The sequence below is a fragment of the Chionomys nivalis genome, chromosome 7 (assembly GCF_950005125.1).
Source record: "Chionomys nivalis chromosome 7, mChiNiv1.1, whole genome shotgun sequence".
Taxonomy (NCBI): domain Eukaryota; kingdom Metazoa; phylum Chordata; class Mammalia; order Rodentia; family Cricetidae; genus Chionomys; species Chionomys nivalis.
In genome coordinates this window covers 59913134-59939646 of record NC_080092.1, presented here as the reverse complement: position 1 = coordinate 59939646, position 26513 = coordinate 59913134, and the positions used below count along the sequence as shown (strand labels likewise).

Sequence of the window (26513 nt, the reverse complement as noted above, 5' to 3'; positions counted from 1 at the left end):
TACATGACCACACGTGCAAGTAATTAATCTGGGTGCTGTGCGAACACCTTCTTTTTAGAAAGCTTAGGTGGCCATGACCTGATCTAATATGAAGGGGAAACCCGGAGGAAGGCCATTTGCTCAGGTTCACCTAACAGGCAGTGGTGTAGTGGGACTCAAATTTGAACCCAGGTTTTCTTTTTATTTTTTTAATTAATTAATTAATTTATTTATTTTGGTTTTTAGAGACAGGGTTTCTCTGTGGTTTTGGAGCCTGTCCTGGAACTAGCTCTTGTAGACCAGGCTGGTCTCGAACTCACAGAGATCCGCCTGCCTCTGCCTCCCGAGTGCTGGGATTAAAGGCGTGCGCCACCACCGCCCGGCTTGAACCCAGGTTTTCTCTGCTCCAAACTATCGCCACTCATCTGTCATCTACAGGGTATGGCACGCTAAACTTATTTTGTTGAGTCAATAGAACACAGAAGAAAGTCCTTTCTCTTTGCCTGTCCATTAACTTAGGTACAGATCTTCAGGGTCAAGGTCTAAGCGAACACCAAGGCTAGATGAGAGTGGAGGGGGTCTTTTTCTTTTCCTTCGATAGTGCTGGGGAATCAAACCTAGGGTCTTATGTTTGCCAGGCAAATGTTCTGCCACTGAGCTACATCCTCGGCACATTCCCATACGTGGAGGACTCTAAGCTCATGCAAAAATTCCGGACCCTCAATATCCCAAATTACAGGACTCATCTAGGTAAGCTCCTGCCCCACCCCATTCGTGGGTCGTGGGAAGCTACTAATGTGTGCGCGCTTGCGTGTGTGAGAAGAGGGTAGTAGTGGGAGACGTGGGTGAAGGAACTGAAAAGATGGGGAACCAGGCTTCGAAGACCACGAGGCACACGAATTGGAGCAGGCGCAGAACAGCCCCTCCTAGGCGTCAGGCGGGGCCAGAGTGCGGGCGGGGCCCCGAGGGCACGGGCCAAGAGACACTTGGCGCGGTGTGGACTACAAGTCCCAGCATGCCCCGCGGCTACGATCCAGCCCCCGCGGCCGCTTAAAGGCTCCAGCAACCGCAGCCGTCGGGTCGCGAAGGCTTTCGCTTTGCCGCCGCGTCTGGGCGGCTGGCTCTTGGGACTTCAGGCTCTGCCGCGCCGAGGGGCGCTCCTAGTGCAGCCTTCCCGGCTTGAGGCTTCTCCGCCGAGGCGCCCGTACCCCCCGGGCTCCTTGCCTCGGCCCCCCGCGGCCCCGATGCCGAGGTATGGATAGAGCGGCTTTGCGCGCGGCGGCGATGGGTGAGAAGAAGGAGGGCGGCGGCGGGGGCGCCGCGGCGGCCGCGGACGGGGGTGCAGGGGCCGCGGCCAGCCGGGCGCTGCAGCAGTGCGGCCAGCTGCAGAAGCTCATCGATATCTCCATCGGCAGTCTGCGCGGGCTGCGCACCAAGTGTTCCGTGTCCAACGACCTCACGCAGCAGGAGATCCGGACCCTGGAGGTAAGGGGTCGAAGTGCCCGTAGTCCCGACCCGGCTGTGGCCCGGGAACCGCCCCGCTGCTTTCCTTCCCGAGTTGCATCCTGCAGCTGGGTCTGCTGGCTAGAGTCTTCCTCCCTTGCCGGGGCTCGTTGATGCGGTGGCGAGAGGACCTACGACCAGCGCTCACCTTGGAAGGATTTGGGGGAGGAGGCGTGAGTGGGGGGTTGGATTGAGGTTGGAGGACTCTCGTGTCGGGTAGGATGCTCGCGGGTATCACATTGCAAACCCCTCGCCGTCCTCACCCCATATTTCCAGTGCCCATAGTAATCATTGTCCCACTGAATCACGCGCTGGACTTTTCTCGGCGTGCTTAAGCCCGGTAGCGTGGGCTAGGGTGATGAGGGGACGTTCCCTGAAGTGTGAGCGTCGGCCGGTGGCGCTGACTTTCCCTCACTACCCACTCTCCTTATCCTGTTGCCCTTTCCTTCCCCTTCCACCAGGACTTGTCTGCCGCTTTTCAAAAAGTGTTTGCTGAAGCAGCATTTTTGCAGTTCAGGCGTTGGGATGCTTTTCTTTCGCGCTGTCACGCCGGTTAACTGTTTAAAATTAAATTAGCCATTGATTTTCCCACTCCATCCCAATTATTGGGCTTTGGTCTAGGAAGGATTATACCAAGGAAGGGAACCTTTGGTAAGAACACAGTACTTAAGGGGGGTTGCTGACAGAGATGACCTGGAGTGCAATGAAAAATAAGATGTGTGAGCTGTCTTCTCTCAAATTATAGCTGGGAAGTGCAGCATTAAAAGGATTTGGAAGAAGCAGCCGGCAAGATGATTGGGATTTCAGAAGGGGGAGCTCCCCCATCCCTTAAACGTTGGAGAAAAAACTAGTGCCTTCCTAACTTGCTTCCAAGGACTGGAAGACCTTTGAAAGTACAGAGGGTTAGTTAATAGCTCTGTCCTAAAGACGGGCCTTTCCTCATCTGGCAAGGATGTCTGTTTTATTAGATATGTGATTTTACACACACACACACACACACACACACACACACTATTACTAATTGCATCTGCCAGCTGTCATAGAGCCAGCCGGTGATCGCTGTACTTATTATAAGACCAGTACTCCCACCTCTCACACCACGAGCCTGAATTCTTGTTTGATCCAAAATGCAAGGGTGACTCTTCCTTAGCTGTATTTTCAGAAAAGCCACAAAGCCAGGGACATTGGGAGACTCCAAGCCGTGCTGGCTATTATGATGATGATGATGATGATGATGATGATGTTATAGTTGCTATAGCAGGACCGACCAGGGCTTTGCTTAAAAAACAACCAACGAAGCTCTGCGCCCAGCTTTTCAGCATGTGGATTTCTTGAACACAGCTGAGTGTGTGTGCCTCGCAAAGTTCGGTTTTAAGCTGATACAATAGGAGGCCTGTGTGTCTTAGTTCCGGGGTTGTCGTCCAGCAGTGTGTGTCTCGAGCTGCTGTGTTGTTGGGTGGAGAGAATGCTCTCTTGTTGGCCTCCGTTAGTCCTCCCCCTGTCCCCTTGAGGTGCTCCTGGATCCCAGGGTGTATGTCGAATGACTTACTCTCTATTCTCTGCAAATTCTTTGTTTTCTAATGTTGCACAGTTTGACGAAGTTGTGGCATTAGGATACTCCAGAGTCTCCAGATGTTCAGGCCTCTGAGCTGGCTAGGCAGCTGTCTCCCTACTACGTGCATTGTGAGGTCATCCCCGGTGGCATTCAAAGGCCCAGGGGTCATTTGTAGTATGAACAGGACACATGTCCTGTTCTTTGCAGTGTATTTGAAAGGGTCCTTCTGGTCCTTGGAAAGACAGGACTGGGAGATATTTCAAATGGGAATTTTGACCTTGGGTCTGGTTTCCCAGGACTGTTACCAGCTAGTTTGGGTGAATCACTTCATCTCTGGGGCCTCACCTTCCACATCTGCTTGGAAGAGGTTGGAGTAAGTTCCCTTCAGGCTGTTGCTAAAAAGCTCTGCATTCTGTGGTTTAGACTTTGTGTGTGTGTGTGTGTGTGCGCGCGCGCGCGCACACTTGTGCATATGCATGCACGCACACTCTTGCTTATGCACGCACGCACACTCGTACATATGCATGCACGCACACGCTCTGTTGGGCTGAATTAAACATTTGTGTATGCTATTCTATGTAGCTATCCCTGTTTTAAGACCCACACTAAAAACCAGATGTACTGGACAGATTGAGTAGGAGATGCCTTTTTTATGGCGAGCATCTTGAACGCAGGAGTGCTAGGTAGGAACAGAAGGCCCACACAGCTTTGTGACTGGTCCTCTTTCTGTCTAGATGACCTTGGGCAAGACTGTTAACGTCTACTCTGACTTCCCATCTGTGAAGTGGGGATGGAGTGCTTTTACCTGTAGTGTTTGATGGAGTCGGTGTCTGCCCTGCTACCAAAAGCTTGCCTATAAACTTTCCCTGGTTGGGTTCTGGTGACATTCCTGCACAGGGTGCCTTTAGAAGAAGAAGCACATAGAACTGATTTCCTGCAGGTGGTGACACAGGGCAGGAGGCCATCCTAGAAGGCTGGGTCAGGGCAGCTTACCCCAGCAGTGTGCAGAAAGGCAGTTAACCTGGGCCATTCTCAGTCTTCATGAATTTCTGACTTTTTAAAAAAAATGTATTGGGTGCAGTACATGTGTGCAGGAGCCTGAGGAGGCCAGAAGATGTCCTGGAACAGGAGTTGTAGGTTAGTACCATGTGGGTGCTGAGAAATGAACTTAGATCCTCTGCAAGAGCAGTAAATTCTTTTAACTTCTTGCTGAGCCACCTGTCCAGTCCCAGGTTTCTGATTTGTGTGTGTGTGTGTGTGTGTGTGTGTGTGACCTTGAGCTAGGTCTTCTGAACTAGCTGACTGAACTCAGCATAGAGATTAGGCTGGTCTTGAACTCGTGGCTGTTCTCTTGTCTCTGTCTCCTGAGTGCTAGGATTACAGGTGTCTGACTGGAGAGCTTGGCTTATCCAACTATATCAGACTTCTGGTAGAATCTCAAGAGGCCCAGCTCACTTTGGCCCCTCCTTAGCTAAACTTTTAATGAGAGTGGCAGCTCGTGGGATGTCCCCTGTGGGACCCTGACCAGGGGCAGGCTGCTTGTGAAGATCCTAGGTCACGATGATAAGCTATCTGCTGATAGCTTTGCTCTGTGAAGCAGTTGGGCTGGGGTTGAAAGGGGATTAAAGGGGGTGAGGAGGGTAGCTCCATGGTAGAACACTGCCTTGTATACGTAGGCCTTGTGTTTAAATCTCCAATCCTACACTTGAAAGGGGGAGAAAGGAGCCAGGGTTTAATGTTCACTCCCCACCTGACCAGGGCTGCTCTGGCTGTCTTCCTCTCAACCTCTCAGGATTTACGGGAGGCCCACCAACTTCATCACACACATTTCCCCTGTCTAAAGGGAAAAGGCAGGAGACACAACCAGAGCTCGGTGTCTCTGGAAGGCCCCCTAGAGGTCTGACTCCTGCATGCAGCAAGGGACGATGGATGTCACTCTCCAGCTGTGCTCATGGAGGGACACCTGGCCCGCTCTACAGCTGGGCCTGCTGCTCCTGTCTGTGGGTTCCCTGTGGGCCCTGTCCGTGCCTGGGGAGACAGTGGTGTGCCATGCAGATAGATGCCCATGCCGGCTCATGCTCGTTCACTTCGTTGGTACTCTGTAGTCTATTCTTTTTTGCCAGCATGCTAGCACCTCCCACAAACAAGTTCCGTCTTGGCTCGGGTCCCTAAAGGGCTTTCCTCATGAGTCCTTATGGGGAGAGGCTAACAGAAACAGTCATGGGTACAGTCTGCTTTTGGGCACTTCCCTGAGCAGTTGCCCCGGAGCAGAGGTAACCTGGGGCTTTACTCTGCCTGGGAAGGCAGAGAGAATTGACCCTCATCCACTGGGCTGGGCAGAGTTCAGAGGCTTCTGTGTTAGGACCTGGTTTCCTCGTGGTCCCTGGAAGTGTCCAGTGGAAAGACCAAGAGTGGAGGGATGTGTTCACTGACCCAGCTTTCTGTCACTACCTATGTGCTAGTCCTAGCCAGTGGCTACCTGAACTCCGGTAGGTGGGGTCTTTGGATGTGAGGGGCCTGTTCCATCTGAAGGGGAACCAGGCAGGTGGATAGCAGGGCCTCCACTGCCATGACTGGCAGAGAGTTCTTCTGAGTGGACCCTGAGTTAGGAGTTCTGTGGAATCCGTCAGTCTGACTTAAACATTGCCAGTCCTGGTGACAGCTCCCGAGTCAGACGCCCCAGAAGGATGCGAGTAGAACCTGGTTCTCCTTTCCTCACCCATGCAGTGTCTGGAGAGTGTCATTTCGCTGCCTTGGTTTTAACCTTTCGCCTGAGAGACTCCAGTTATCACCAACAGGACATGGAGCTGAGGAGGGCCTGTCTCTTTTGGTGTCCACTTTCACATTGGTGATTTTGAACCTGGGCAGACCCACTTCTCAACTGTCCCTTAGAAGTGGCCTAAGGAGGACGAGCTGTGTGTGAAAGCCAGGAGCCAAGGAGGGTGGGGATGCTGGAGGGAGACCTTATTGCATGCATCCGCACCCAGGCCCTGAGGCTGGGGTTGCTGCCTGGGATAGACGTGGACCGCCTCCTAGCTGCAGGGCTGTTTCTTGACACCTGGTTTGGCTCACAATCCTGGGAAGCAGCATTCCATGCCAGATGCTTCCCTGCCTGCCTGCTGGCTGTGGTCCAGAGAGGGACCATGCACAAAGGTGACACTGATGGCGTCTGCAGATGTGTGGGAAGGTAACAAAGCCTTGGTTGGGTCCTTGATCTGAGCCTTCAAATTTTTCTGCCTTTATTTACGTACAGCGTGCTTGTGGAGGTCAGAGCACAGCTCTGTGGAGTAGGTTCTCTCCTTCTGCCATGTGGGCTCAGGGAATCAAACTCAGGTCATCATGCTTGGCTGAAAGCCCCCCCTTTTTTTTTTTTTTTTTTTTTTTTTTTGGTTTTTCGAGACAGGGTTTCTCTGTGGCTTTGGAGCCTATCCTGGAACTAGCTCTGTAGACCAGGCTGGTCTCGAACTCACAGAGATCCAACTACCTCTGCCTCCCGAGTGCTGGGATTAAAGGCGTGCGCCACCATCGCCCGGCTGAAAGCCCTTTTTTTACTCCCCTGAGTCATCTTGCCAGCCCCCTAAGCTATCGTTTTTGGTTATTTTATTTTATTTCTTTAAAAAATGTCCTTGCAGGGCAGGCATTTTTACATTTAGTTCAGAGGGTGTTTGCTTTCACTTGGCAACTTTTACTCTGGACAGACCTACTTCCCAGATGTCCTTCAGAGGAGGCGTAAGGAGGGCCTGCTGTTTGTGAAGGCTGTGAGCCAAGGAGGGCTGGGGTGTACCTGGGACTTGGAGGCTGGGGTTGCTGCCTGGGGTGTACCCAGGACCTGGAGGCTGGGGCAGAGGGCTGGGGTGCACCCGGGACTTGGAGGCTGGGGTTGCTGCCTGGGGTGCACCCAGGACCTGGAGGCTGGGGCAGAGGGCTGGGGTGCACCCGGGACTTGGAGGCTGGGGTTGCTGCCTGGGGTGCACCCAGGACCTGGAGGCTGGGGTTGCTGCCTGGGATGCACCCAGGACCTGGAGCTAGGGTTGCTGCCTGGGGTAGGGATGGAACCCCTCCTAGCTGCGGATGTACCAGTGTTCATGGGAGTGACTTCTGCAAAGAGAGGGTCCACATACATGAGGAACATTCTTTTTTTTTTTTTTTTTCGAGACAGGGTTTCTCCGTAGCTTTTTTGGTTCCTGTTCTGGAACTAGCTCTTCTAGTCCAGGCTGGCCTCGAGCTCACAGAGATCTGCCTGCCTCTGCCTCCCGAGTGCTGGGATTAAAGGCGTGCGCCACCACCGCCCGGCCATGAGGAACATTCTTGAACGTGCTCCATGTGAAGCCCTCCTTAGCACGTGCTTTCTACCACTGATCAGTTATTTACTGTTGCCTGTGAGATTCTGTTCCTAGTTTGAAGATGAGGCCACTGGAGCTAGGAGAGCCAGAGAGCCTGAGCCAGAGATGGTTGAGTCTGTGTTGACTGGCATTGAACTTGCCGTGATCCATCTGCCTCAGCATCCCCAGGGCCGAAATGCCAGGCACGTACCACCACACCCTGGTCTTGAGAACTCATGTTGCAGCCGTCTCTACACACCGATGTTGGGAGGCTTGGGAGAGGGATTTTGGTCAGTCATGAAAGACAGACCCAGGACTGGCTCAATTCTAGCCCAGTGGGTTGATGAGTGGCCGCCTTGTGCAGCCTTTGTGTTTGAATGTTGGGTAAGCTTCCCTCCTGTTCAGCTCAGCACATCCTCAAAGCAGGAGGTAAGGCACCCAGCCTGCTGGTTTCATTCTGAGAAAGGAGAAGCCGCTCTGAGTTCAACTTACTCAGAGGGTTGATTTTTTTTTTCTTTTTTTCTGAGACAGGGCTGCCCTGTGCTGCTCTGGCTGTCCTAGAACTAGCTCTGCATACAGGCTGGCCTCGAACCTAGAGTCCCTGCTGCCCCTGTATCCCGAGTGCTGGCACTGAAGTGTGCACCACCATGCCCAGCCCACTCTGTATGCTTTATTCTTTTTGAGCAATTCTTGAGACAAGGAATATATCTCTAATTTGCTACTCTTAATTGCAGTGCTTAAGATACACATTAATACATGTTCCCTCTGCAAAAGGGAAACACCCTAGATAATAGAAAAATCACCTATTTATGGCACCTGTCAGAACCAAGCCCTGGGACCGTCCCCCCCACCCCCGACTCCTCCTAGCTTTCTACTGTGCATTTTCATGGAAAGGTACACACGTGTGCTTGAGGAGCTTGCAGTGTGTGCCCTGTGTCTTTGTGTCAGCATGTGCACTTTGTCGCCATCAGTGGCCAGTCGTGCACCCATGCCACACAATCCTTTAACCAGATACCAATTTTCTTGTCTTGTCTTTTCCTTCCCTTCCTTTCTTTTTTCTTTTAGCGTTTTGAGACGGGTTTCTCTGTGTAACAGTTCTGGCTGTCCTGGAACTCGCTCTGTAGACCTGGTTGGCCTCGAACTCACAGAGATCCCGCCTGCTTTGCCTCTGAGTGCTGGGGTCAAAGGTTTACACCATCACTGCCAGCATGTCCCAATTTTCAAGCAAGGTTTTGCTGAATTAAAATGTATGACTACATTTAGCATATGTCCATTTAAACTAAAAATTATTTAGTGTTTTGCCTGCATGTATATATGTATACCATATATGTGCCTTGTGCTTTCTGTGACCAGAAGAAAGTGTCAGATCCCCTCAAACTGGAGTTGACAGATATGTGAGCCACCATATAGATGCTGGGGGTCAAACTCAGGTCGTCTGGAAGAGCTGCCAGTTCTTGTGACCCCTGAGCCGTCTCTCCCTCCGGCTATCTGGTACCTGCCCATTTAAAAAATTTAACACCTTGATTTTAAAATTACATTTCTTTACGTATGTGGATGTGTGGATGTGGGTGTGTGTGCCACAGTGCCCAAGTGGAGGTTAGACAGCTTGTAGGAATTGGAGCTCAGGTCCAGAGACCTGGCGGCAAGCACCTCGCTAAGCAGAGTTCCTGTTAGGGAGAGTTAGCAGTGGTTAACAGAAGAGCCCTAAACTGAGTGTCTCTCCCTTGAGTGGTACAAGACAGTGCCTTGAACTTGACTCAAGCATGGCTGGGCCCTCTCTGCTCCATCCAGACTGAGGGACTCTGAGGGTTGGCTGGGATTTTGGAGAGCTCCAGAAGTATCCAGTGTGGGCCTGACTCCGCCTGAATGGATCATCTTTTTTTTTTTTTTTTGCACCACCACACCCAGGCTGAATGGACCGACTGTCTTTGGCCCTGACTCTGTTCTTTCAAGGCTTGTTCACCGACAGCTGTCCTGCTAACCTTCCTTCCCGTGGAGCCTGGGCTTGGACACCTTCCTACAGATGTTGCGTGTTTACCCTCTCCATCGCTGGTTTTGCTGTCAAGATAATTAGGGTGACACAGGCCTGTTGACTCTCTTGTTCTCAGTGTCAGCTTTCACTGAGGTGTTGGGACAATGGGGAGCATCTCTAGTTCAAGGCCAACCTGGTCTCTAGGCTGTGGAGTGAGTTCCAGGCCAGCCACGGGCTGTTTGGTGAGGCCTCTGTCACGTGGTCTGCTCACTTTTCAGTTGCTCAGAGAAGCATAACTTTTCCTTTTCTTTATCTTTTTCTGAATAATGGCCAAAAGCCTGCTTGCTTCCTGTACACTCTGGGCTTCTCACTTGCTCCCTGAAGCACCCCCTCCGGTTCCTCCAAGCTCACCAACCTTCATTGCTGAACCTGACCATTCTCTTGAAAGCCTAGTTTTCTCTCTTCATCTTCTCCATCTCCCTCCTCCCAGCTGCTCCCATGATTTATAGCCTGCCTGCCTTGTTTTTCCTTTCACATTCTCATAAAACTGCCCTGGAGCTTAAAAAAGGAAGGAAAGAGGGAGATACAGTTTTGTTTTGTGTTTTTTTCCTAGTTGTTTCCAGATGTGGTAGAGGACCCCACAGCCCCACAGGCAGCTTACCTCACATCTGTGGAGAGCAAAACCCTCCTTATCAATGAGTGGCCTATACAAGCCTGCCATTGGTGTGGATAGCCGTCTCCGACATCCTCTTTGGCTTCTTCTATTCTAAAATCCAGGTGGAAATGCAGAGGTTTACTCTGGGGCCAGCTGCTGAGATGAGAAAACTGTCCCGGATTCTTACACATTGAAAAGAGGTCTCAATCTAAAGTACCGCCACCGCCACCCGTCAAACCTTTGTATTTGAACATGTCTGCATTTTCTCTGTTCCGGTGTTGGTGGGCAGCAGAGCGCTTTAACTGGTCAGATTGCCACGCCAAAGGCATTTTACTTTTGTACTGTACCCCCTCCTCCCGCCCTTCATTTTTCTGCCCTGGGAATAATAACAAGAACGAGCTAACACTTGAATTCACAATTTTAAGGGGAAAAAATGGGGAATAAAAATATGCAGTACAGGAATCAGCCAGCTCTGATTAGAAGAAATAAATTTCCCCACAGCACCAACTGTGGGCTTATATTGGCAGGATATTGATCAGGAGGATTTTGCCTTCTGCAGATGCAAGGCTAGCTGCCCAGGGGGTGGCGAGGTCTCCTACCATATCTGAAGGCTTTGAAATCAACGTAGCTGATTAATTTGAGTTTTATTTTTCTCCCATTTCAAAAAAAACACTCTCTATCTAAAAGTTTCCTGTTTAGCCCTCATTGCCTGGAACTAGACTAGGCGGTTCTCTAAGTTGCCGTGATTCTCCTGGAACCTTGGTGCCCTCTGTGCTGGAATTTCAGGCCTAGACCACCATGCCCAGTACACACAGAATTTTGTTAAAAAGAAAAAAGTTAGATCATTTTGATTTTTTAAGGATTATTATTTTATGTGACTGCCTTAGTCACTGTTCTATTGCTGTGAAGTGACTCTATAACCAAGGCAGCTCTTAGAAGAGAAATTATCTAATTGGAGGCTTGCTTACAGTTTTAGGGGGTTAGTCCCTTATCACCATGGGGGAGGTATGGCAGGCACGGTGCTGGGAAAGTAGCCAAGAGCTACATTCTGGTCCACAGGCAGGCAGAGAGAGGGGCAGGGTGTGTGTGTGTGTGTGTGTGGTGTGTGGATTTTTGAAACCTCAAAACCCACCCCCAATGACAGACTTCCTCCAACAGGCCATACCTCCTAATCCTTCTCAAATAGGGATCCTCCTTTGTAGTGACTAAATAAACCTCTGGGGGTGCATTCTTACTCAAACCACCACGGTGTATGAATGTTTTGCTTACATGTATGTGTGTGTGCTATGCGCATGCCTGGTGTCTGCAGAGGCCAGAAGACAGCATAAGATTCTCTGGAACTGGAATTGCAGGTGGTTGAGCTTATATGTGGGTGCTGGGAAATGAACCAGGGGCCTGCAGAGCTCTTAACCACTGAACCATTCTCCAGCCCCAGTTACAGGCCGTTTTAAAAAAAGTCATCTGGACAGGGTCTTAGACTAGTGTTCCACTTAGCCTGGGATCCTTTAGCCTTTCCCATATTGTAGTGCTCCTTTAGAAGAGGGCTTTCCGTGGAGAGTGTATTATGTTAGTGTGTTCCCCCTTCGCCCACAACGTCAGAGGCTGGGGATTTGTTTTAAAGGTCCTGAGAAGTCCTGTAAGGCTTCCTGTGGACTCCCAGGGTTCTTTTTTCCCTACCAAACACAGCTGAGGGAACACCTTCGCCTTGGGCAAGGAAAGAGACTAGGAGCTGTGGGCCCAGGTTTAGCCAGTGTTGGTTTTATTCTAGGTGTTTTATAAACTGTAGGGCCCATTTGAGGTGCAAGGCAGGGTTTGGTGATGGTCGGAAGCCCAAGCCCCAGTGGACTCGGCCTTTTGTTGAGAGAGGTCCTTTAGATTTGGTGGTCTCCTGGGCACTTAATCCTGCCACCACTGGTGCGCAGAGAGGTCTGTCTGCCTGGGCATCCTCCTTCCCACTCCCCCATTCCTGGTAGGACGGAAAGCAAAGAGGGAGACTACCAACGGCTGTGGGTGCCTTTGAGCCTGGGGCTGGAGGGGAGGGGAAGGGCTGGCCTGCAGACAAGGAATGCTTTTTAAAACAAAAAGGAAATGCTGGCTCGGAAGGAGAGGAAAGGAAGCAGCTTCCTGTTACTGGTGGTGGCTTTTTTGTGAGAGGCGGAGCTCTTTCTGTCCCCTAGGCCTGAAGAAGCTGGCTGGGGCAGCTGTGAAGGCTCTCCAGCCTTTGCTCCCTCTCTGTTGCTTGAGGTTTCAGAGTGATGGCACGGGTGGCATCCGCTCCATCTTCCCCAGATGGCCAAGTTAAATGGCCACACGTTTTCTACCTGCTGCAACACGGATGTGTCACCGTGTCTGACCCTCTACTGCCTGACCACCGCCCTGGCCTCCTTGCTAGGAGCACTTTCTGGCGTGAACGCCTCACACCAGTGCGTGTGGCAGTCCACCCATCACCCTCTTTGCAGAAAAGGAACTGAGGTGCAAGGAGCTGCAGTACTGTAGAGTAAGGTGTTGCAGAGCCAAGGATGTGTGACCTGGATGATCCTTTTTTGTTTGGTTTTGGTTTTGGTTTTTGAAGACAAGGTTTCTCTTACACACAGAACACAAGTTCCTGGCTGTCCTGGAACTTGTTCTGTAGATGATGGCTGGCCACAAACTAGTGCTGGGATTAAAGGCATGTGCTTTTATCAATACCTGGCTTCCTTCCTTCCTTCCTTCCTTCCTTCCTTCCTTCCTTCCTTCCTTCCTTCCTTCTTTCTTTCTTTCTTTCTTTCTTTCTTTCTTTCTTTCTCTCTTTCTTTCGACAGTGACTCAGGTTAGCTTTAAACTTTGTAGCTGAGGATGACCTTGAATTTTTGATTTTCCTTCTTCCACCTCCCAAGTGCAAGAATTATAGGCCTGTGCAATGCAGTTTAATTTTAAAAAAGCATTTATTATAGTATGTGTGTGTGTGCATGTACGAGTGAGCAAGTCAGTTTTATCCTTACCAGGCATTGAACTCAGGTCCTCAAACTGTACCTGCTGAGCTACCTTGTCATCCCGGCCTTATTGCTTGTTTCTTATCTTAATTTTTATTTTAATTATGTATCTGTGTCTGTGTGTGGTGTGTGCAAGTGAGTACAAGTGTCTGTGGGGCCAGAGGCACCAGGTCCCCGGAGCTGCAGTCTCAAGCAGATGGGAGTCACTAGACACGGGAGCTGGGAACTGAACTTGTGTCCTTTGTCAGAACATCTGAAGATGCCTCTTAGCCACAGAGCCATCTCTCCACCCCTTGTTTGTTTGTTTGTTTGACACAAGATGTCTGCGCTGTAACTCAGGCTGGCCCCCGAGCTCAGTAGTCCTCTTCTCTCAGCCCCCTGAGTTCTGGGACTGCAGGTGCTTGGCAATGTGTTTAGCTACGTGTTTTAAAATTTCATTATACTTTCATTATTCAAACATGCAAAGGTAGAGAGATGGGTGTGTTGAAAGACAGCCCCTCTCCCCCCCATACACACACACCTCCTAGTGATTCCCCAGCCCAGAGGAAGCTTCTACAGGAAGCAGCTTTGGCCAATCTTGGTCATCTGCCCTGTTCAGTCTCTGAGGAAGTCCACTTGTGGTGCCCTAGGCAGTGGGTCTCCGGGAAGGGGAGGCCGAGGGAGGGTTTGTTGCCTAGCTCTCTGCCTCCTGTGTCCCTAGACTAGGAGGGCTCTCCATCCAGTGGTCCCCAAGTTTGTACCACTCTGCTCTGTCAACACTGCCAGGTCATCTCCTGCTCTAGCTTGAGGTCATCACCTCTCAGTGATGGACGGCTCCCCCTCCCCCTAGCTGGGAGTCTGTAGTCATACCGAGTGTGACGTGTGATGTACCTGGGTGACCTGTCTGTTCTTCTCTGTGGCTCAGGCTATTTTCTTACCTTTCCTTTCATTAACTAGATGAGGGTGTTTTAGCATACGTGGATTCAGTGCCTCAGAGCTGCGGCACTTTGTGGTGGATGCTGTCCTCTGCTCCTCCTGTAGGTCCAGACTGGCAGACAGGTTCCTTGGCCTCTGCAGGCCTGTGTCTTGGCTCCACACAGTTTTTCCAGAAGCCTTTATTTATTTATTTATTTATTTATTTATGTTTTGGTTTTTTGAGACGGGTTTCCCTGTGTAGTCCTGACTGTTCTGTAACTCGCCCTGTAGACCAGGCTGGCCTTGAACTCACCTAGATCCACTTGTCTCTGCCTCCCAAGTGCTGGGATTACTGGGCACTTCCCGGCCCAGAAGCCTGATTTTGCTGACAGTTCTTTCTTTGCTTTTCTTGGGGTTCCTGGGCACCGGCAGTGGCTTGCTTTTGGTCCCATAGATTTCTGCTGCATTCTATGGTGGTGTTTCAGGTGCTGTCACCTTTGTTGGCTGTTGGACATTGCTGGGCTTAGCCTCTATGATGTCCTTATGGGATGGGCCATTCCAAGGACACAAGAGTATGCCTGGGCTTTGGGGCCAGTGAGACACAGTCATTTCCTGACTCCTTGCTAGTTCTGACCCCAGGCAAGTGGCTCAGCTCTCTGTGCAGTTTTATTTTTTATTTTTTCTTGGTAGATAAGGGGAACACAGATACCATTTTGGACATTTGTGAGAACTTACCCAGTTGTAGAGGGTTCATGAAACAGAACCGAGTATTTAAGAAGAAATTCAATGTACTTACTCATTTTCTTGTTTAGCATTGATGGATCCTTTGCAGGCGTGGGGATTGAACCTAGGGCCTCATGTAGGACAGACAGGCGCTCTCCTACTGGTGATGCTGTCTTTTTACTTTTTGAGTTTTGAGACCGGGTCTCCTTCAGTTTATTCTGTCACAGGCCTTGACCTTGTGAGCCATGGTCTCCAGAGTAGCTGGGATTTCAGGACTAAGCTACCAGGCCTGGCTTCTGCTTAGCATTATTTTAAAACATGCCCCCCCCCCCTTGTATGTTTCCTCCAGTTTTGTCATTTTAATTGCTGTGTGATACTTGTTGCAGTAGCAGTGCTGTCGCCTGCCACAGTGTTTCCACTGTTTTTGGACATTTAAATTGTTTCCAGAATCCTGCTATTTAAATAGTGGGGCTGGAATCATTCTTATACAGGCACCGCTTTTGTTCCTGTTCTGAATTCATTTCCTTAGTATAGAATGGAATTCTTAGGTTAAAGAGCCTGGAATGTCTCTATGTCTATCTGTGTCTTTTTGTCTTTGTCTCTGTCTCTGTCTCTGTCTGTGTCTGTCTGTCTCTGTCTCTATCTGTCTGTCTCTGTCCTGTCAGGGTTTCTCTGTAGCTTTGGAGCCTGTCCTTGAACTCACTCTGTAGGTCAAGCTGGCCTTGAACTCACAGAGATCCACCTTCCTCCACCTTCCTTTGCCTCCCGAGTGCTGGGATTAAAGAAACCGCCTGGCTTCTTCGTTTGCTAACCTGTTTCTCTGTGCTCTTCTTCCTGTGCCCTCTATTACATTTCTTTTGGCCCTGTTAGATCATTCTTCATCTTGGATTTGCTTTTTCTCACCTGTGCGTTCCTTCAGTATTTATTGAGCTCCTGCTGTGTGCAGAACTCCCTTAGACACCGGAAGACTGGCAGGGAAGGCCGAGGGCTCTCTAGTGGAAGGAGACAGCTACTAAGCCAGGGACAGAGAGAAGTGGTTTGAGACAGGAGAATGGAGAGGAGGTGGAGGTTATGGCCTTAGTTTGGGGGTGGGGTGGTGGAAAAGGGGGTCTTTCCAGGGAAGGGGGGCGGGTCCAGGAACAAGAATGCCTCTGCAGCTGGGAAGAGGGTCAGGGCAGAGGGATTGTCCTGTGTGGCAGCCTTGAGGCGAGACACGGTACTTGGGACACCATGGTGACACAGAGGGTTTTCTCCCCACAGGTCTTCTTAGCCTTTTCCTGGACACTGCTCTGGGGCATGCCATAAGCCCGTCTAAGAGGCGCTTTACTCTAGCAGGTTGGTTGGCAGGGGCTCTGAAACTGAGTAAACCCACAGGTGTCGGTGAGGTGTGAACGAGGTTGAGGCTCCCCAGGCTGCCTGGCTGACTCATCTCTGCACTGAGGTGTGTAAGAGCTTGGGAAATACACCTTGTGTGCTGCCAGCTCTCGTTGTGGGAACGGGAGTGTGGTCCCAGCCCTACTGGGGGCGCCTTGGACCTCTGCCAAGGGAGGAGCTGGGAACTGAGGTGGCCAGCTCTGATGCAGGGCTGCTGAGACCAGGTGTGGTTATCTGGCACCCACTTATGGGAAACAGTGTCTAAGAAGGAGACGTGGGAAACCCCCTCCTACCTCAGCTGTCCGATCTTTACTAAGACTTTGGCTTTAGCTTCTGCCAGGAATGTAGTCCTGGGGGTGTTGTGCTCCGCTCTCCTCTTCTCTTTCTCTTCTTCTCTCCTCCTCTTCTTCTCTCCTCCCTCCCCCCATTTAGGGCTTTGTTACTTGCTAGGCAAGGATTCTGCTATTGAACTCTGTCTTCTGCCCTTGGTTTTCTAAGATAGGAGCTTGCTGTGTAGATCAGGCTGGCCTTGATTCTTGACCCTCCTCCCAGTCAATGCCTCCTGAGTGCTGGGATTACAGGTTGGTGCCACCACCTCTGGCTTGGCTTTCTTTCCTTAGGGTGGGCAAAGAAGGAATATGAAATCTGAATGGATGGATTCTTCAAAATGTCCTTTATCTTTTTATTTTAAGCCAGGATCTTATGTATCCAAGGCTAAGCTTGAACTTGCTATGTAGATGGTCTTGAATTTATAAATCTCTTGCTTCTACCTCTTGAGTGCTGGGATTACAGGTGTGCACCACCATGCCTAGTTTATATGGTGCTGGGAATACAACCCTGGGCTTCATGCATGTTAGGTAAGCATTCTGTCAACTGAACCATAGTCCTAGACCCCTCAAGTCTTTTTTTGGACAGCCTAGATGTATTCATCTGGAGAACCACAGGTTTCATGACGGTTCTGGGGGATGGGCTCATGGAAGAGTCTGTCCTGACCTGAAACACTCATAAGCTCTGTTGCTAATGAGTGGGGCCAGGGTCAGTCAGAGGTGGCCCGTTCCCGAGCTCGCTGCATGGGAGTTGTTGCTAAATGGGAAGGGAAGGCCGGATCCCGGGAGGAGGATAATTTGGGCTCCCTGTTTCTTCATCCCACAGTGAGGGCTAACTTGAGATGGACCTGACTGATTTGACCCAACACACTTTCCCAGGAGTTCTCATAGTGAATTTTGGAGTCACAACAGCTCTACGGGTCCATCTTGTAAATAAAGAAATCAGCCTTAAGGGCATTGGTGGAGTCTAGAGATGCCTGCAGTTATACTGGTGTGTTTCATTGCACCCTTCAGAAACTGCCTCGCCTTGGGTCTTAGCTGGGGTTTTGGGAGCCAGTGGGATCATTCAGTGGGTAAAGGTGCTTGCTGCCAAGCCTGACTCCCAAGTCTGAGCCTCAGAACTCACATGGTGGAAGAGGAAAACTGACTCTGGAAAAGTTGTCCTCTGACTTCCACGTGAGTGCTGTTCTACATGCGTGCTGTGCTGCATTGCGCTGTGCTGCATGGCGCTGTGCTGCATGCATGCTGTGCTGCACGCACGCTGTTCTGCATGCGTGCTTGCTGCATGCGTGCTGTGCTGCATGCACGCTGTTCTACATGCGTGCTGTGCTGCATGCGTGCTGTGCTGCATGCGTGCCCCCTCCCCATATTTGCTAGTGCTTAGAATTTTGAAAGAAATTATGCTGGGAGAGAGGATTTGAAAATCTCTCCTTTTTGTTGCCATTTTGAAGACTGTAAAGTTGTCAACAGGACAAAAAACCCAAAATAAAACACACAACGAAAACAGAGTGTTGGAAACTGAAGTAACGGAAAAGAGGGCCAGAAGTGTCTGGTTCCTGGTGGGGAGCAAGCTGGGGCGAGGCCTCCTGTGAGAAACAGGCTCCCGTGGGGGTGCCTGGATTCCATAGAGCCACGCACAGGTTCGACTCCCACAGTGTTCTGTATGAAAAACAAAGTATGGTCGGTGACATGTGGCACAGCTGTGTTTTAAACGTTGGTGGCTGATTTTACTAAAAAGAAGGTGGTAAGTGCCCAGGGAGATTCCCCTTGGTGGCCCTGACTCACTCTGGTCAAGGGGACAGAACAGAGCAGGATGACTCCGTTGGCAAATGGAAACTTGTCTTTGAGGGGACAAGAAGCCTTCTTTGTGTGGTAGGCTAGTGGTTTATGGGAGGGGGAGGGGAAGAGAAGGGGAGAGAGGAGGACAGGGAAAGGGAGCCCGGTCATGCACTTGTGAGATCTGTGCACAGAAAGCCACGTGGGTTACAGCTCGCCGCGTGACTAATGGAAACTTGGTCACTCCTTCACTCGGAGTGGCTTCTGATCCTTCTTAGAAAGATTTTGTGGCCTCAAATATCCAGACTTTGTCTTGGGCAGTTTGCACCTTAGACTTAGCTTCCTCTCTGACCGCAGGTTTCTTTGTCAGTTTCCTACTCTGGCAGCAAAAAGCACTTGGCTGGTGAAGCCCCAGATGCACTTGCTGTAGCAAACTGGCCCTCATCACTCCGTGGCTGTCAAACCAGGTTCCCCTGGGAAGTGGGGACTCCTGGGGCCGATTGCCCGGCCTCACTGCCCATCTCCTCCTCTCCCCTCTCGATCACAGGATGTAGGGACTTTATCTTGTTCCGAGAAGCTCGGCTGCTCACTGACCGTGGCTGTTTTTGGCAGCTGAGCCAGGAGGGTGAACAGCAACACCATAGTAGGTGAGACCACAGCTTCTGATGCTTGATAGAGCTCACACTTCTTTCCTGACTGTGTGGTGGGGCAAGGTGCTTAGCCTGCCTGGGCAATGTCTTTATTTTTAATAGAGATTATGAAGGAGTGCTGTTCGCAGCTACCGAAATGAGCCATGCGGATGAAGCGCAGCGCCTGACCCAGAGTCGTGATGTCCTCACACCAGAATCTGCTGTTTAATTTCTCCCTCCTTCCCTTTCTCATGTGGCCCAGATTGGCCTTGAGATGACTATTCGGCCCAAGATGATTTTGAACTCTGACTGTCCTGCCTCACATCCCAAGTGCTGGGATTCCAGGTGTGCACCACCAGGCTGACTTACTCCATGCTAAGATCAAACTCAGGGCTTTGTGCATGCTATAATCCCAGCCTGCTTCTTATTTTCTCATTAGGTATTTGATTAGCACCCACGTGGAATGGACACTGTTGTGATCTAGTGGGGGTTAAACTGTGAAGACAGTGGGTGAAACGGAGCTCTGTGGGACTAACACTGCAGTGCTGAGGGAAGGCGCAGGCAGTAACCAAAGGGGAAACTGTGCTGTCCCTTAAGCGACTGCCAGAAGCCCAAGGAGTGGGCCTGGCTCTGGAGAGCCTTCGAGGAGACTAGGGTGGCCGGCAGGGAGGTTGTCACATGCCTGCCCCTGCTCCCAGGACTCAGCCTCCAGGAAGGGAGGAGGGGAGGGTCTGTGAAAATAGAAGAGCGAGGAGAGAGAATGTTTGGGGTTCATGTGAATGCTTCGGTGGACCCTGCCTCTGCCCTGTAGAAACTGTTCTGAAACTTGGTTTATCCTTTGCATTTCTTTTCTTTGGACTCGCTGTGTAGAGCAAGCTGGTATCGAACTCACAGGGGTCCGCCTCTGCCTCCCGAGTGCTGGGATGAAAGGTGCCCCACACTGCCCGCCTCTGCCTCTCAAGTGCTGGGGTGAAAGACGTGCACCACCATACCTGGCGACTTATGTCTTACTTTAAAAATTCTTTTTATTATGCTTTTTTGTTGTTTTGAGACAGGGGCTCCTGTGACACCGCCTGGCCTCTCACTTGCTCTGTAGCCAAGTATGACCTTGAACTATTGACCTTCCTGACTACTGCACCGCCTTCCTTAGCTCCTGCAGTGCTGCTGATGGAACCTAGGGCCTTACACATACCAGGCAAGCACTCTGCGGGTGGACCACATCCAACCTCTTTCCTTAATTTTTTAGTAAAGAGCAATATGGAGACTAGGATGCAGACCTGCTATAAAAAGGCGTGTTTTTGACTTGTACAAAGTGTATTTTCTGATTCTGGGCAGCTGGCAGAACCCTGGTTTGGTCAGGCTGTGTCTGCCACCTGCTAGGGCGTCATGTGGGTGAGTTGTCCTTACTTATTCCGAGAGTGTGCATTGAGCCTCAGCATGGGAGATCCTCCTTGGTCTGGCCTGATGTTCCCTTTCTCACATGGTCCTGTAGAACACAGTACACAATGTCTGGTCCAATTCCGTCTCTCTCGGGAGTTTCTCCTAAGGCGATGACTCAGCAAAAAGCAGAATTTATGAGAACATAGTAAAACTATCAGTAATATAGGCGGGAGAGCAGACAGCAAGAGCTGTCCAGTGCGAGCATGTGGTTAATCACATGTGCTATAGCCCAGATGGGTCATTATGCCATGCGTGGGTTACTGTGGACCCAGATGCTACTTTAGAAGGCTGGAAAGAGCAGGGTCACGTTTATGACATTACATTAAGAAAATAAACACCCAGATGGCAAAGTTGTATGCCTGCAGCATTTATGGTTACTCAGTTGGTAGAAATAAGCTTATAGATGGGAAAGCCAGAGTGAAATAAATTGGGTGGTGGTGGTTACTTTTCTTTGTTAAAATCCCTTCTTCATCTCTGTAATGTCACAGTTTTACTTATTACTGCGTAGGCAGGAGAAAAGGCTCAGTGGTTAAGAGCACTTGCTGCTTTTCCAGTGAACCTAGATTGATCCCCGTGCTCACGTGCTGGCTCACAACCAACTGTAACTCTAGTTCCAGGGGGAGCCGATGATGCCCTTTTCTGACACCCGAGGGTACAAGACATCACGTGGTACACAGACACGTAGGCAGGCCAAGCATTTGTACGTATTTTTTAACTGAAGTAGTGAATACGTGAGTGCCTACGAGACTCTAGTCACTGAGCCCGCAGTCAGATATGGTGTGTCCCAGCCCAGAGTTCCGTGTCCAGAAGGGCAAAGTAGCTGCAGAAGGGCCCTCTGCTGGTGGTGGTGATAGCCTGACTGGTCTGTGTCCCAGCAGACTGGACCATGGTGATGCAAGTTTGAAATCTGGCCACACAGGGAAAACTGCAACCCTGTGACCCTTCCCTGCTGCCTGTTTCAGCCCTCCCAGGATACCATCACTGCAAGATCAGCCCCTTCAGTCATGGCTGCCTGTTCTTTACAGAGGCATACTTAACCTGTAAGAAGGGTTTCCTCTTCCTTTAAGGATGAAGACTGATATGTCTGGCTTTTGTTGTTTTGGTTTTTTGTTTGTTTAAACAGGGACATTGCCATGTAGTCAAGACTATTCCGACTGGCCTAGGAATATGCAGCTCCCTGGAGTCAGCTTTGTGAGTGCTGGGATCGTGGGCACATGCTACAGGTTCCAGCATGTGTTATAATGCCCCCACTCCGCTCATGTGCATGTCTATGCCTAGGAGTGTAGGTTCCATGAACGTGTATGCAGATGTGGAAGCCGGAGGCCAGTTTCACAATCTCAGGTGTCTCCCTGGATTGTTTAAAGAGTTATGTGTAGGAGTGTTTTGCCTGCATGGATACACCACACCATGTGCACACCGTGGCTGTGTGGGGACAGGAGAGGCTGCAGAACCCTTGGAACTAGAGTTGCAGATGGTTGTGAGCTGCCATGATCTATGCTTCGGAAACCAAATCCGGGTCCTCTGCAAGGGCTGTGTGTGCTCCTAATGGCTGAGCTAGACTCCATCCCCTCTACATGTTTTTTCTTGTTTGTTTTTATGACAGAGAAGCCCTTTAGGACAGGTGAGATGGCCCAGTGGGCCAAGGGGGTTGCTGCCAAGCCTGCTGACCTAAATTCAGTCCTTTGGACGCACATGGTGGAGAGAGAACCAACGCCAGAGGATTGTCCTCTGACCTCCACACACCTGCCCTGGTACGTGTGTGCCCTCCATTCCTCTCATCTAAATACACGCAGAATAACCAAGGGGAGGCTCTAGCCTTTGGAGAGGCTGAGATGGACCCCTGGGTGCTTCCTCTCTCTGCTGCTATTACTTTAGGCTTGAGGATCTCATTCTTTAGGTTTTTCAGGGAAGAGTTTTGTTTTTGAGACAAAGCCTTGCTATGGAGCACCAGCGGGTCTTTCCTGTTAGAGTTTCTAAACGTTTGTCACCCTGCCCAGCCTGAGGCATGCTCAGTGGAGGCGCCAGGGGTTTGTGTTGAGGGCCAGCCAGGATTCACAGGGAATTTGACCCCGCGGATGTTCATCACAGCATGCTTTACACTTTACACTGATGGCGAACTGCATACAACCCTGGTATCTAGAATACTAAACATATAACTCTGGGCTCTCGTGCCAGCAAAACCAAGCACATTTGATGACAGCGTTTAAAAACACCGTACTTATTGTAAAGAGTTAAAAAGTGATCCTGCTATACAACTAACAGACCAAAAGCAGGAGTCCAGTTATGAGAGGTGCCCGCCTCCAATCCCAGCACTTGGGAGGCAGAGGCAGGCGGATCTCTTTGAGTTTGAGGCCAGCCTGGTCTACAGAGCCAGTGAAACCCTGTTTCAAAAAGAGAGAGAGAGACAGAGAGAGGAGGGAGGAGGAAGGGAGGGAGGGAGGGTGAAGGATCCTGGCATGGAGGTATAAAGCCTCCCAGCACTTTGGAAATGGACACAAGATCTGGAGTTCAAGGTTAGCCTAGGATATGTGAAACACTGTCTCAAAAGACAGGAAAAACGGGCTGGAGAGATGGCTCAGAGGTTAAGAGCACTGACTGTTCTTCCAGAGGTCCTGAGTTCAATTCCCAGCAACCACATGGTGGTTCATAACCATCTGTAATGAGATCTGGCACCCTCTTCTGGCCTGCAGGCATCCATGGAGGCCAAATGTTGTATACATAATAAATCTAAAAGAAAACGACAGGAAGAACAAATGCCGAGAGACGTGGATGCGTGGGGTAGAGCTGGAGTGGCCTTCTGGTTGGCTTGTTTTCCTCTTGGCACTTGCCTTTCCTTATTTTGTTCTAGAATTTAGCCCAGGGGCCTTGGACATGCCATATTCCCTGCCCACTTGGAATGTTTTTTAATTCTAAGACAGGGAATCACTAAGTTGTCCGGGCAGTCCTTGAACTTGCAATCCTCCTGCCTCAGACTCCCCAGTAGCTGCGCCATTACACTTGTGGGTGATTTTCCTTCCCCCATCAGGTTTTCTTCAGTGAACCTGCATTTTTCATGCCATATTTATGTAAAAATGTTTTGGATGGATTTTCATCTTCATAGAATTTAATGTGACAAACATTTCTCAGGTTTAATTTTATCCCCACTGTTAAGTTTTAACCATTTTGTTGCCAAGCCCTGGCCCCTGGCTCAGTGCAAGTATCTGCTCATGTGACATGGCTTGAGCCTACAGATCAAAAAATAGATTTTTTTTTTTTCAGGTGTGTGAAGTAGGAGCTTGAGCACGATGAGGGAGAAAATGGAAAATTCACAGAGCAACTTGTCGACAGGCTTTTTTTTTTTTTTTATGAAGTGAAATTATGTGTTCTTAAAAATAATCTAAAACCAGTACTGAGAACATTAGATCCTGTCAGAGCCACCGTGAGTGACAGTGTTCTTCCTCCGTGACTTCTCGTACGGTGTCTTTCTGAAATCCTTGGGCTGAAGCTCTGCCGAAGCCAAGAGCTGCTTGGGGAACCTGCTGCAGAGGAGCTGCAGAGGTGAGGCTTGCAGCAGGGGCAGCTTGCAGCAGGGACCCCTCAGGAGCCTACCTGTCCCCTGCTGTGTAGCACTGGCAGTCCTGGAATTCCCAAAGGGAATGTCATCTTCACCCCACCTGAAAGCTGGGGTACAAATCCTAGCCTCTCATCTCCATCGGAGACCAGGTCAAATGACCTTCCTTGCTCCAGAGGTCTTCACAGGATTGTCTGTGCCTGGTGTTGGACCCTAGTGTCAGCCTCCGTGTTCAGGCCTCTTTCCTGAACCTCTTGCTGCAGGCCAACCTCTCTCAGAGCCAGCTATTAGGGAAACTTACCTCAGACCCAGGTTTGAGGTGAATTGTGGAGGAGAAAGAGATGGCATTTCCACCATTTTGTGCCCGTGCGTGCTTGTGTATGTGTGTATACATGCGCGCGTGTGTGCACACATGTTCACAGACCAGAGGAAGACACGGGCATCCTGCTCCGTCGCTCTTCCACTGTCTTCCCGTAAGACAGAGCCCCTTCTCTCACTAACCTGGAGCTCACTGTTTCCCTAGACTGGCTGCCAGCATTCTCCAGTGACTCTCCCGTTTCTGCCTCTTAACACTCTTTCTCTACTGTAACTGTAGAAAGCCTGCTTTTTGTGTGGGTGCTGGGGTCTGAACCCAGGTCCTGTGGTTGTGCACCAAGCGCTCTTCCCACTCAGCCATCTCCCCAGCCTTTGTTTCTGACGTCCATGACTTGGCCCATTCAGAAAATGTGATGCGGATTCTTGCGTTCTGCAGACACAGGTGGGGTCCTGGCATATTCCAACCCAACATTGCCCCTACTACCATTCCCGCCTTCTTTGACTACTTACTGTGGGTGTTCTCAGAAAGTGGCCTTTTCACTGTTGGGAAAGACTACCCAGCCATAAGTCGTGCCCCCCCAAGAATCTGCGGGTCTCAACCCAAGGGCTTCCTTGTGCCTGGAGCACCAATGCATTGCTTCAGCGGAGGGTGATGCCTTTGTCAGCCTTTGCACAGGGCTTTCCAGGCCCTGGGCTACTTCAGCCTTCCCTTCCCTGTCATGGCACCAAAGGAGGTGGGCTGTTGGTGGGGGCTCCTGGTGCCCTCAGGAGTCACACTTCTCCAGTGTGTCACTGTGCCTGCTTCTCAGGCTTTGGTAGGCCTCCTGGTGCCAGCCCTAGAATCTCTGTCCACAGCACACAGGGCTGCTCTTTGAGTTTTCAGGCTTGAAGTTGCCTCTCCTCAATGCCTGGAGCTCTTCCTGTCTCACTGGGTAGTCTCTCTCATCTGTTTCCTTTCTCTTTTCTGTCCTATCTTCTCTAGCAGGGAGGGTGCTAGGCCTGGGACCTTGGATAGCTCCATTTTGAGACATCTAGTGTCTGTTCCTGTGTGACCTCTGCCTTGTTAGCGCGAGCAACTCTTGCTGGCCTTTCTTTGCTGCATTGTAGACGAGATCTTCTCCTGTGTACCCCTCTATAAAAGACATTTTCATCCTGTCTTTGTTAGGGTTTCTATTGCTGCGGTGAAATACAATGACCAAAAGGCAAGTTGGGGAGGACAGGGTTTATTAGGCTTACACGTCAGCATTGCTGTTCATCACTGAAGGAAGTCAGGACAGGAACTCAAACAGGGCAGGATCCCAGAGGTAAGAGCTGATGCGGAGGCCATGGAGGGGAGCTGCTTACTGACTTGTTTCCCGTGGCTTGCTCAGCCTGCTTTCTTACTGAACCCAGGCTTACAACTGTGTCTCATGGAGGCATTTCCTCAGCTGGGGCTCCTTCCTCTCTGATGACTTCAGCTTGTGTCAAGTTGACACAGAGCAGCCAGGACACACACCGTGCTCCAAATGTAGGTCTCTTCACCTATGCAGTGAACTCACAGACTGCCGTCCTGTCGCGTAGGGTCCATAGAATTGTGTGCCTACAGAAACAGGCCTTCAAAGGATGGGCTAGTGAAAGGTCTGTTTCTGTCACTCAGCCCTTTGTGGCCTCCTGGCAGGACCTCCAACATCAAGAACTCCCTTAGCATGTAGGGTGCTGGGCGTAGTCTTTGGACTGTGTGTGCTCCTTCTGTAGGTGAGGCCAACTTTGCTTCATGGTGAGGAGTTGAGCTTTTGGGGGAGAGGAACTTTCTCTGAGAAGCAGACTGTGAAGGAGGTTCCTGTGGTCTTGGTCTGATTCACCCCAGCATTTGGGGCCCTGCAATGTGTCACATCCAAGGAGAGTTTTGTCCTTCATACCTTCCAGAGGGTGATGATAATACTTAGCAAACATTTACTGAACATTTAATGGTGTCAAACACTTGGACACATAGGAAAATAGAAATACATTACTTCTGGGAGTTGGCCAGTTGGTGCAAGATACCTGCTCTGGTGGGTAGAGATGTACCTGTGAATTCTCTTCTAGGCTGCTACTCTGGTGTCTCTTTATGCAGAGTCCCCAGGGCCCCTGGTCTGAGCCCAGCGCTCCGGTTGCCACATGGACAGATGTTTGGAGCTCCTGGGAACTGCTGTGTCCCCCACCCTTCAGTTCCTACCTCTGCCTGCTTAGCTTGCACCCTGGGGGAGCCCCTTCTGGGGCTCAGATGGATGGACTTTGGCATCTGGGGACAATAAGTCATGGGCTCCTCTGCCTTGCTCCTGACAGTGGGTTTAGAGGAAGCACGATTCTCTGCAGAGGGGAACTCCTTCAGACAGGGTAGTGTCTTGTGGAGTGTGTGTGGGGAGGCGCTTTGGAGCGAGACTGCCATTTGCTAGTTCTGAGACCTAGGAGGAATTGTCTCACCCCAGAGCTTTGGTTTCTGCCTCTGTAAAATGGGATCATTAAGATGCTCTTCATGGGCTCCTGGGAAGTCCTTAGAGTGGCACATG

At 50.6% G+C, this 26513-nt stretch overlaps 1 protein-coding gene across 2 annotated transcripts in view; it reads left to right on the top strand.

Annotated features, from left to right (window-relative positions):
• The first annotated feature begins 1047 nt into the window (after positions 1 to 1047).
• Positions 1048 to 26513, top strand: part of Ksr1 (kinase suppressor of ras 1) — a 133621-nt gene continuing 108155 nt past the window's right edge. For both annotated transcript variants that reach the window (XM_057774063.1, XM_057774062.1), the window contains exon 1: positions 1048 to 1464. In XM_057774063.1, the coding sequence (XP_057630046.1) occupies positions 1234 to 1464 (231 nt within the window). In that variant the 5' untranslated portion in view covers positions 1048 to 1233. The remainder of the gene's footprint in view (positions 1465 to 26513) is intronic.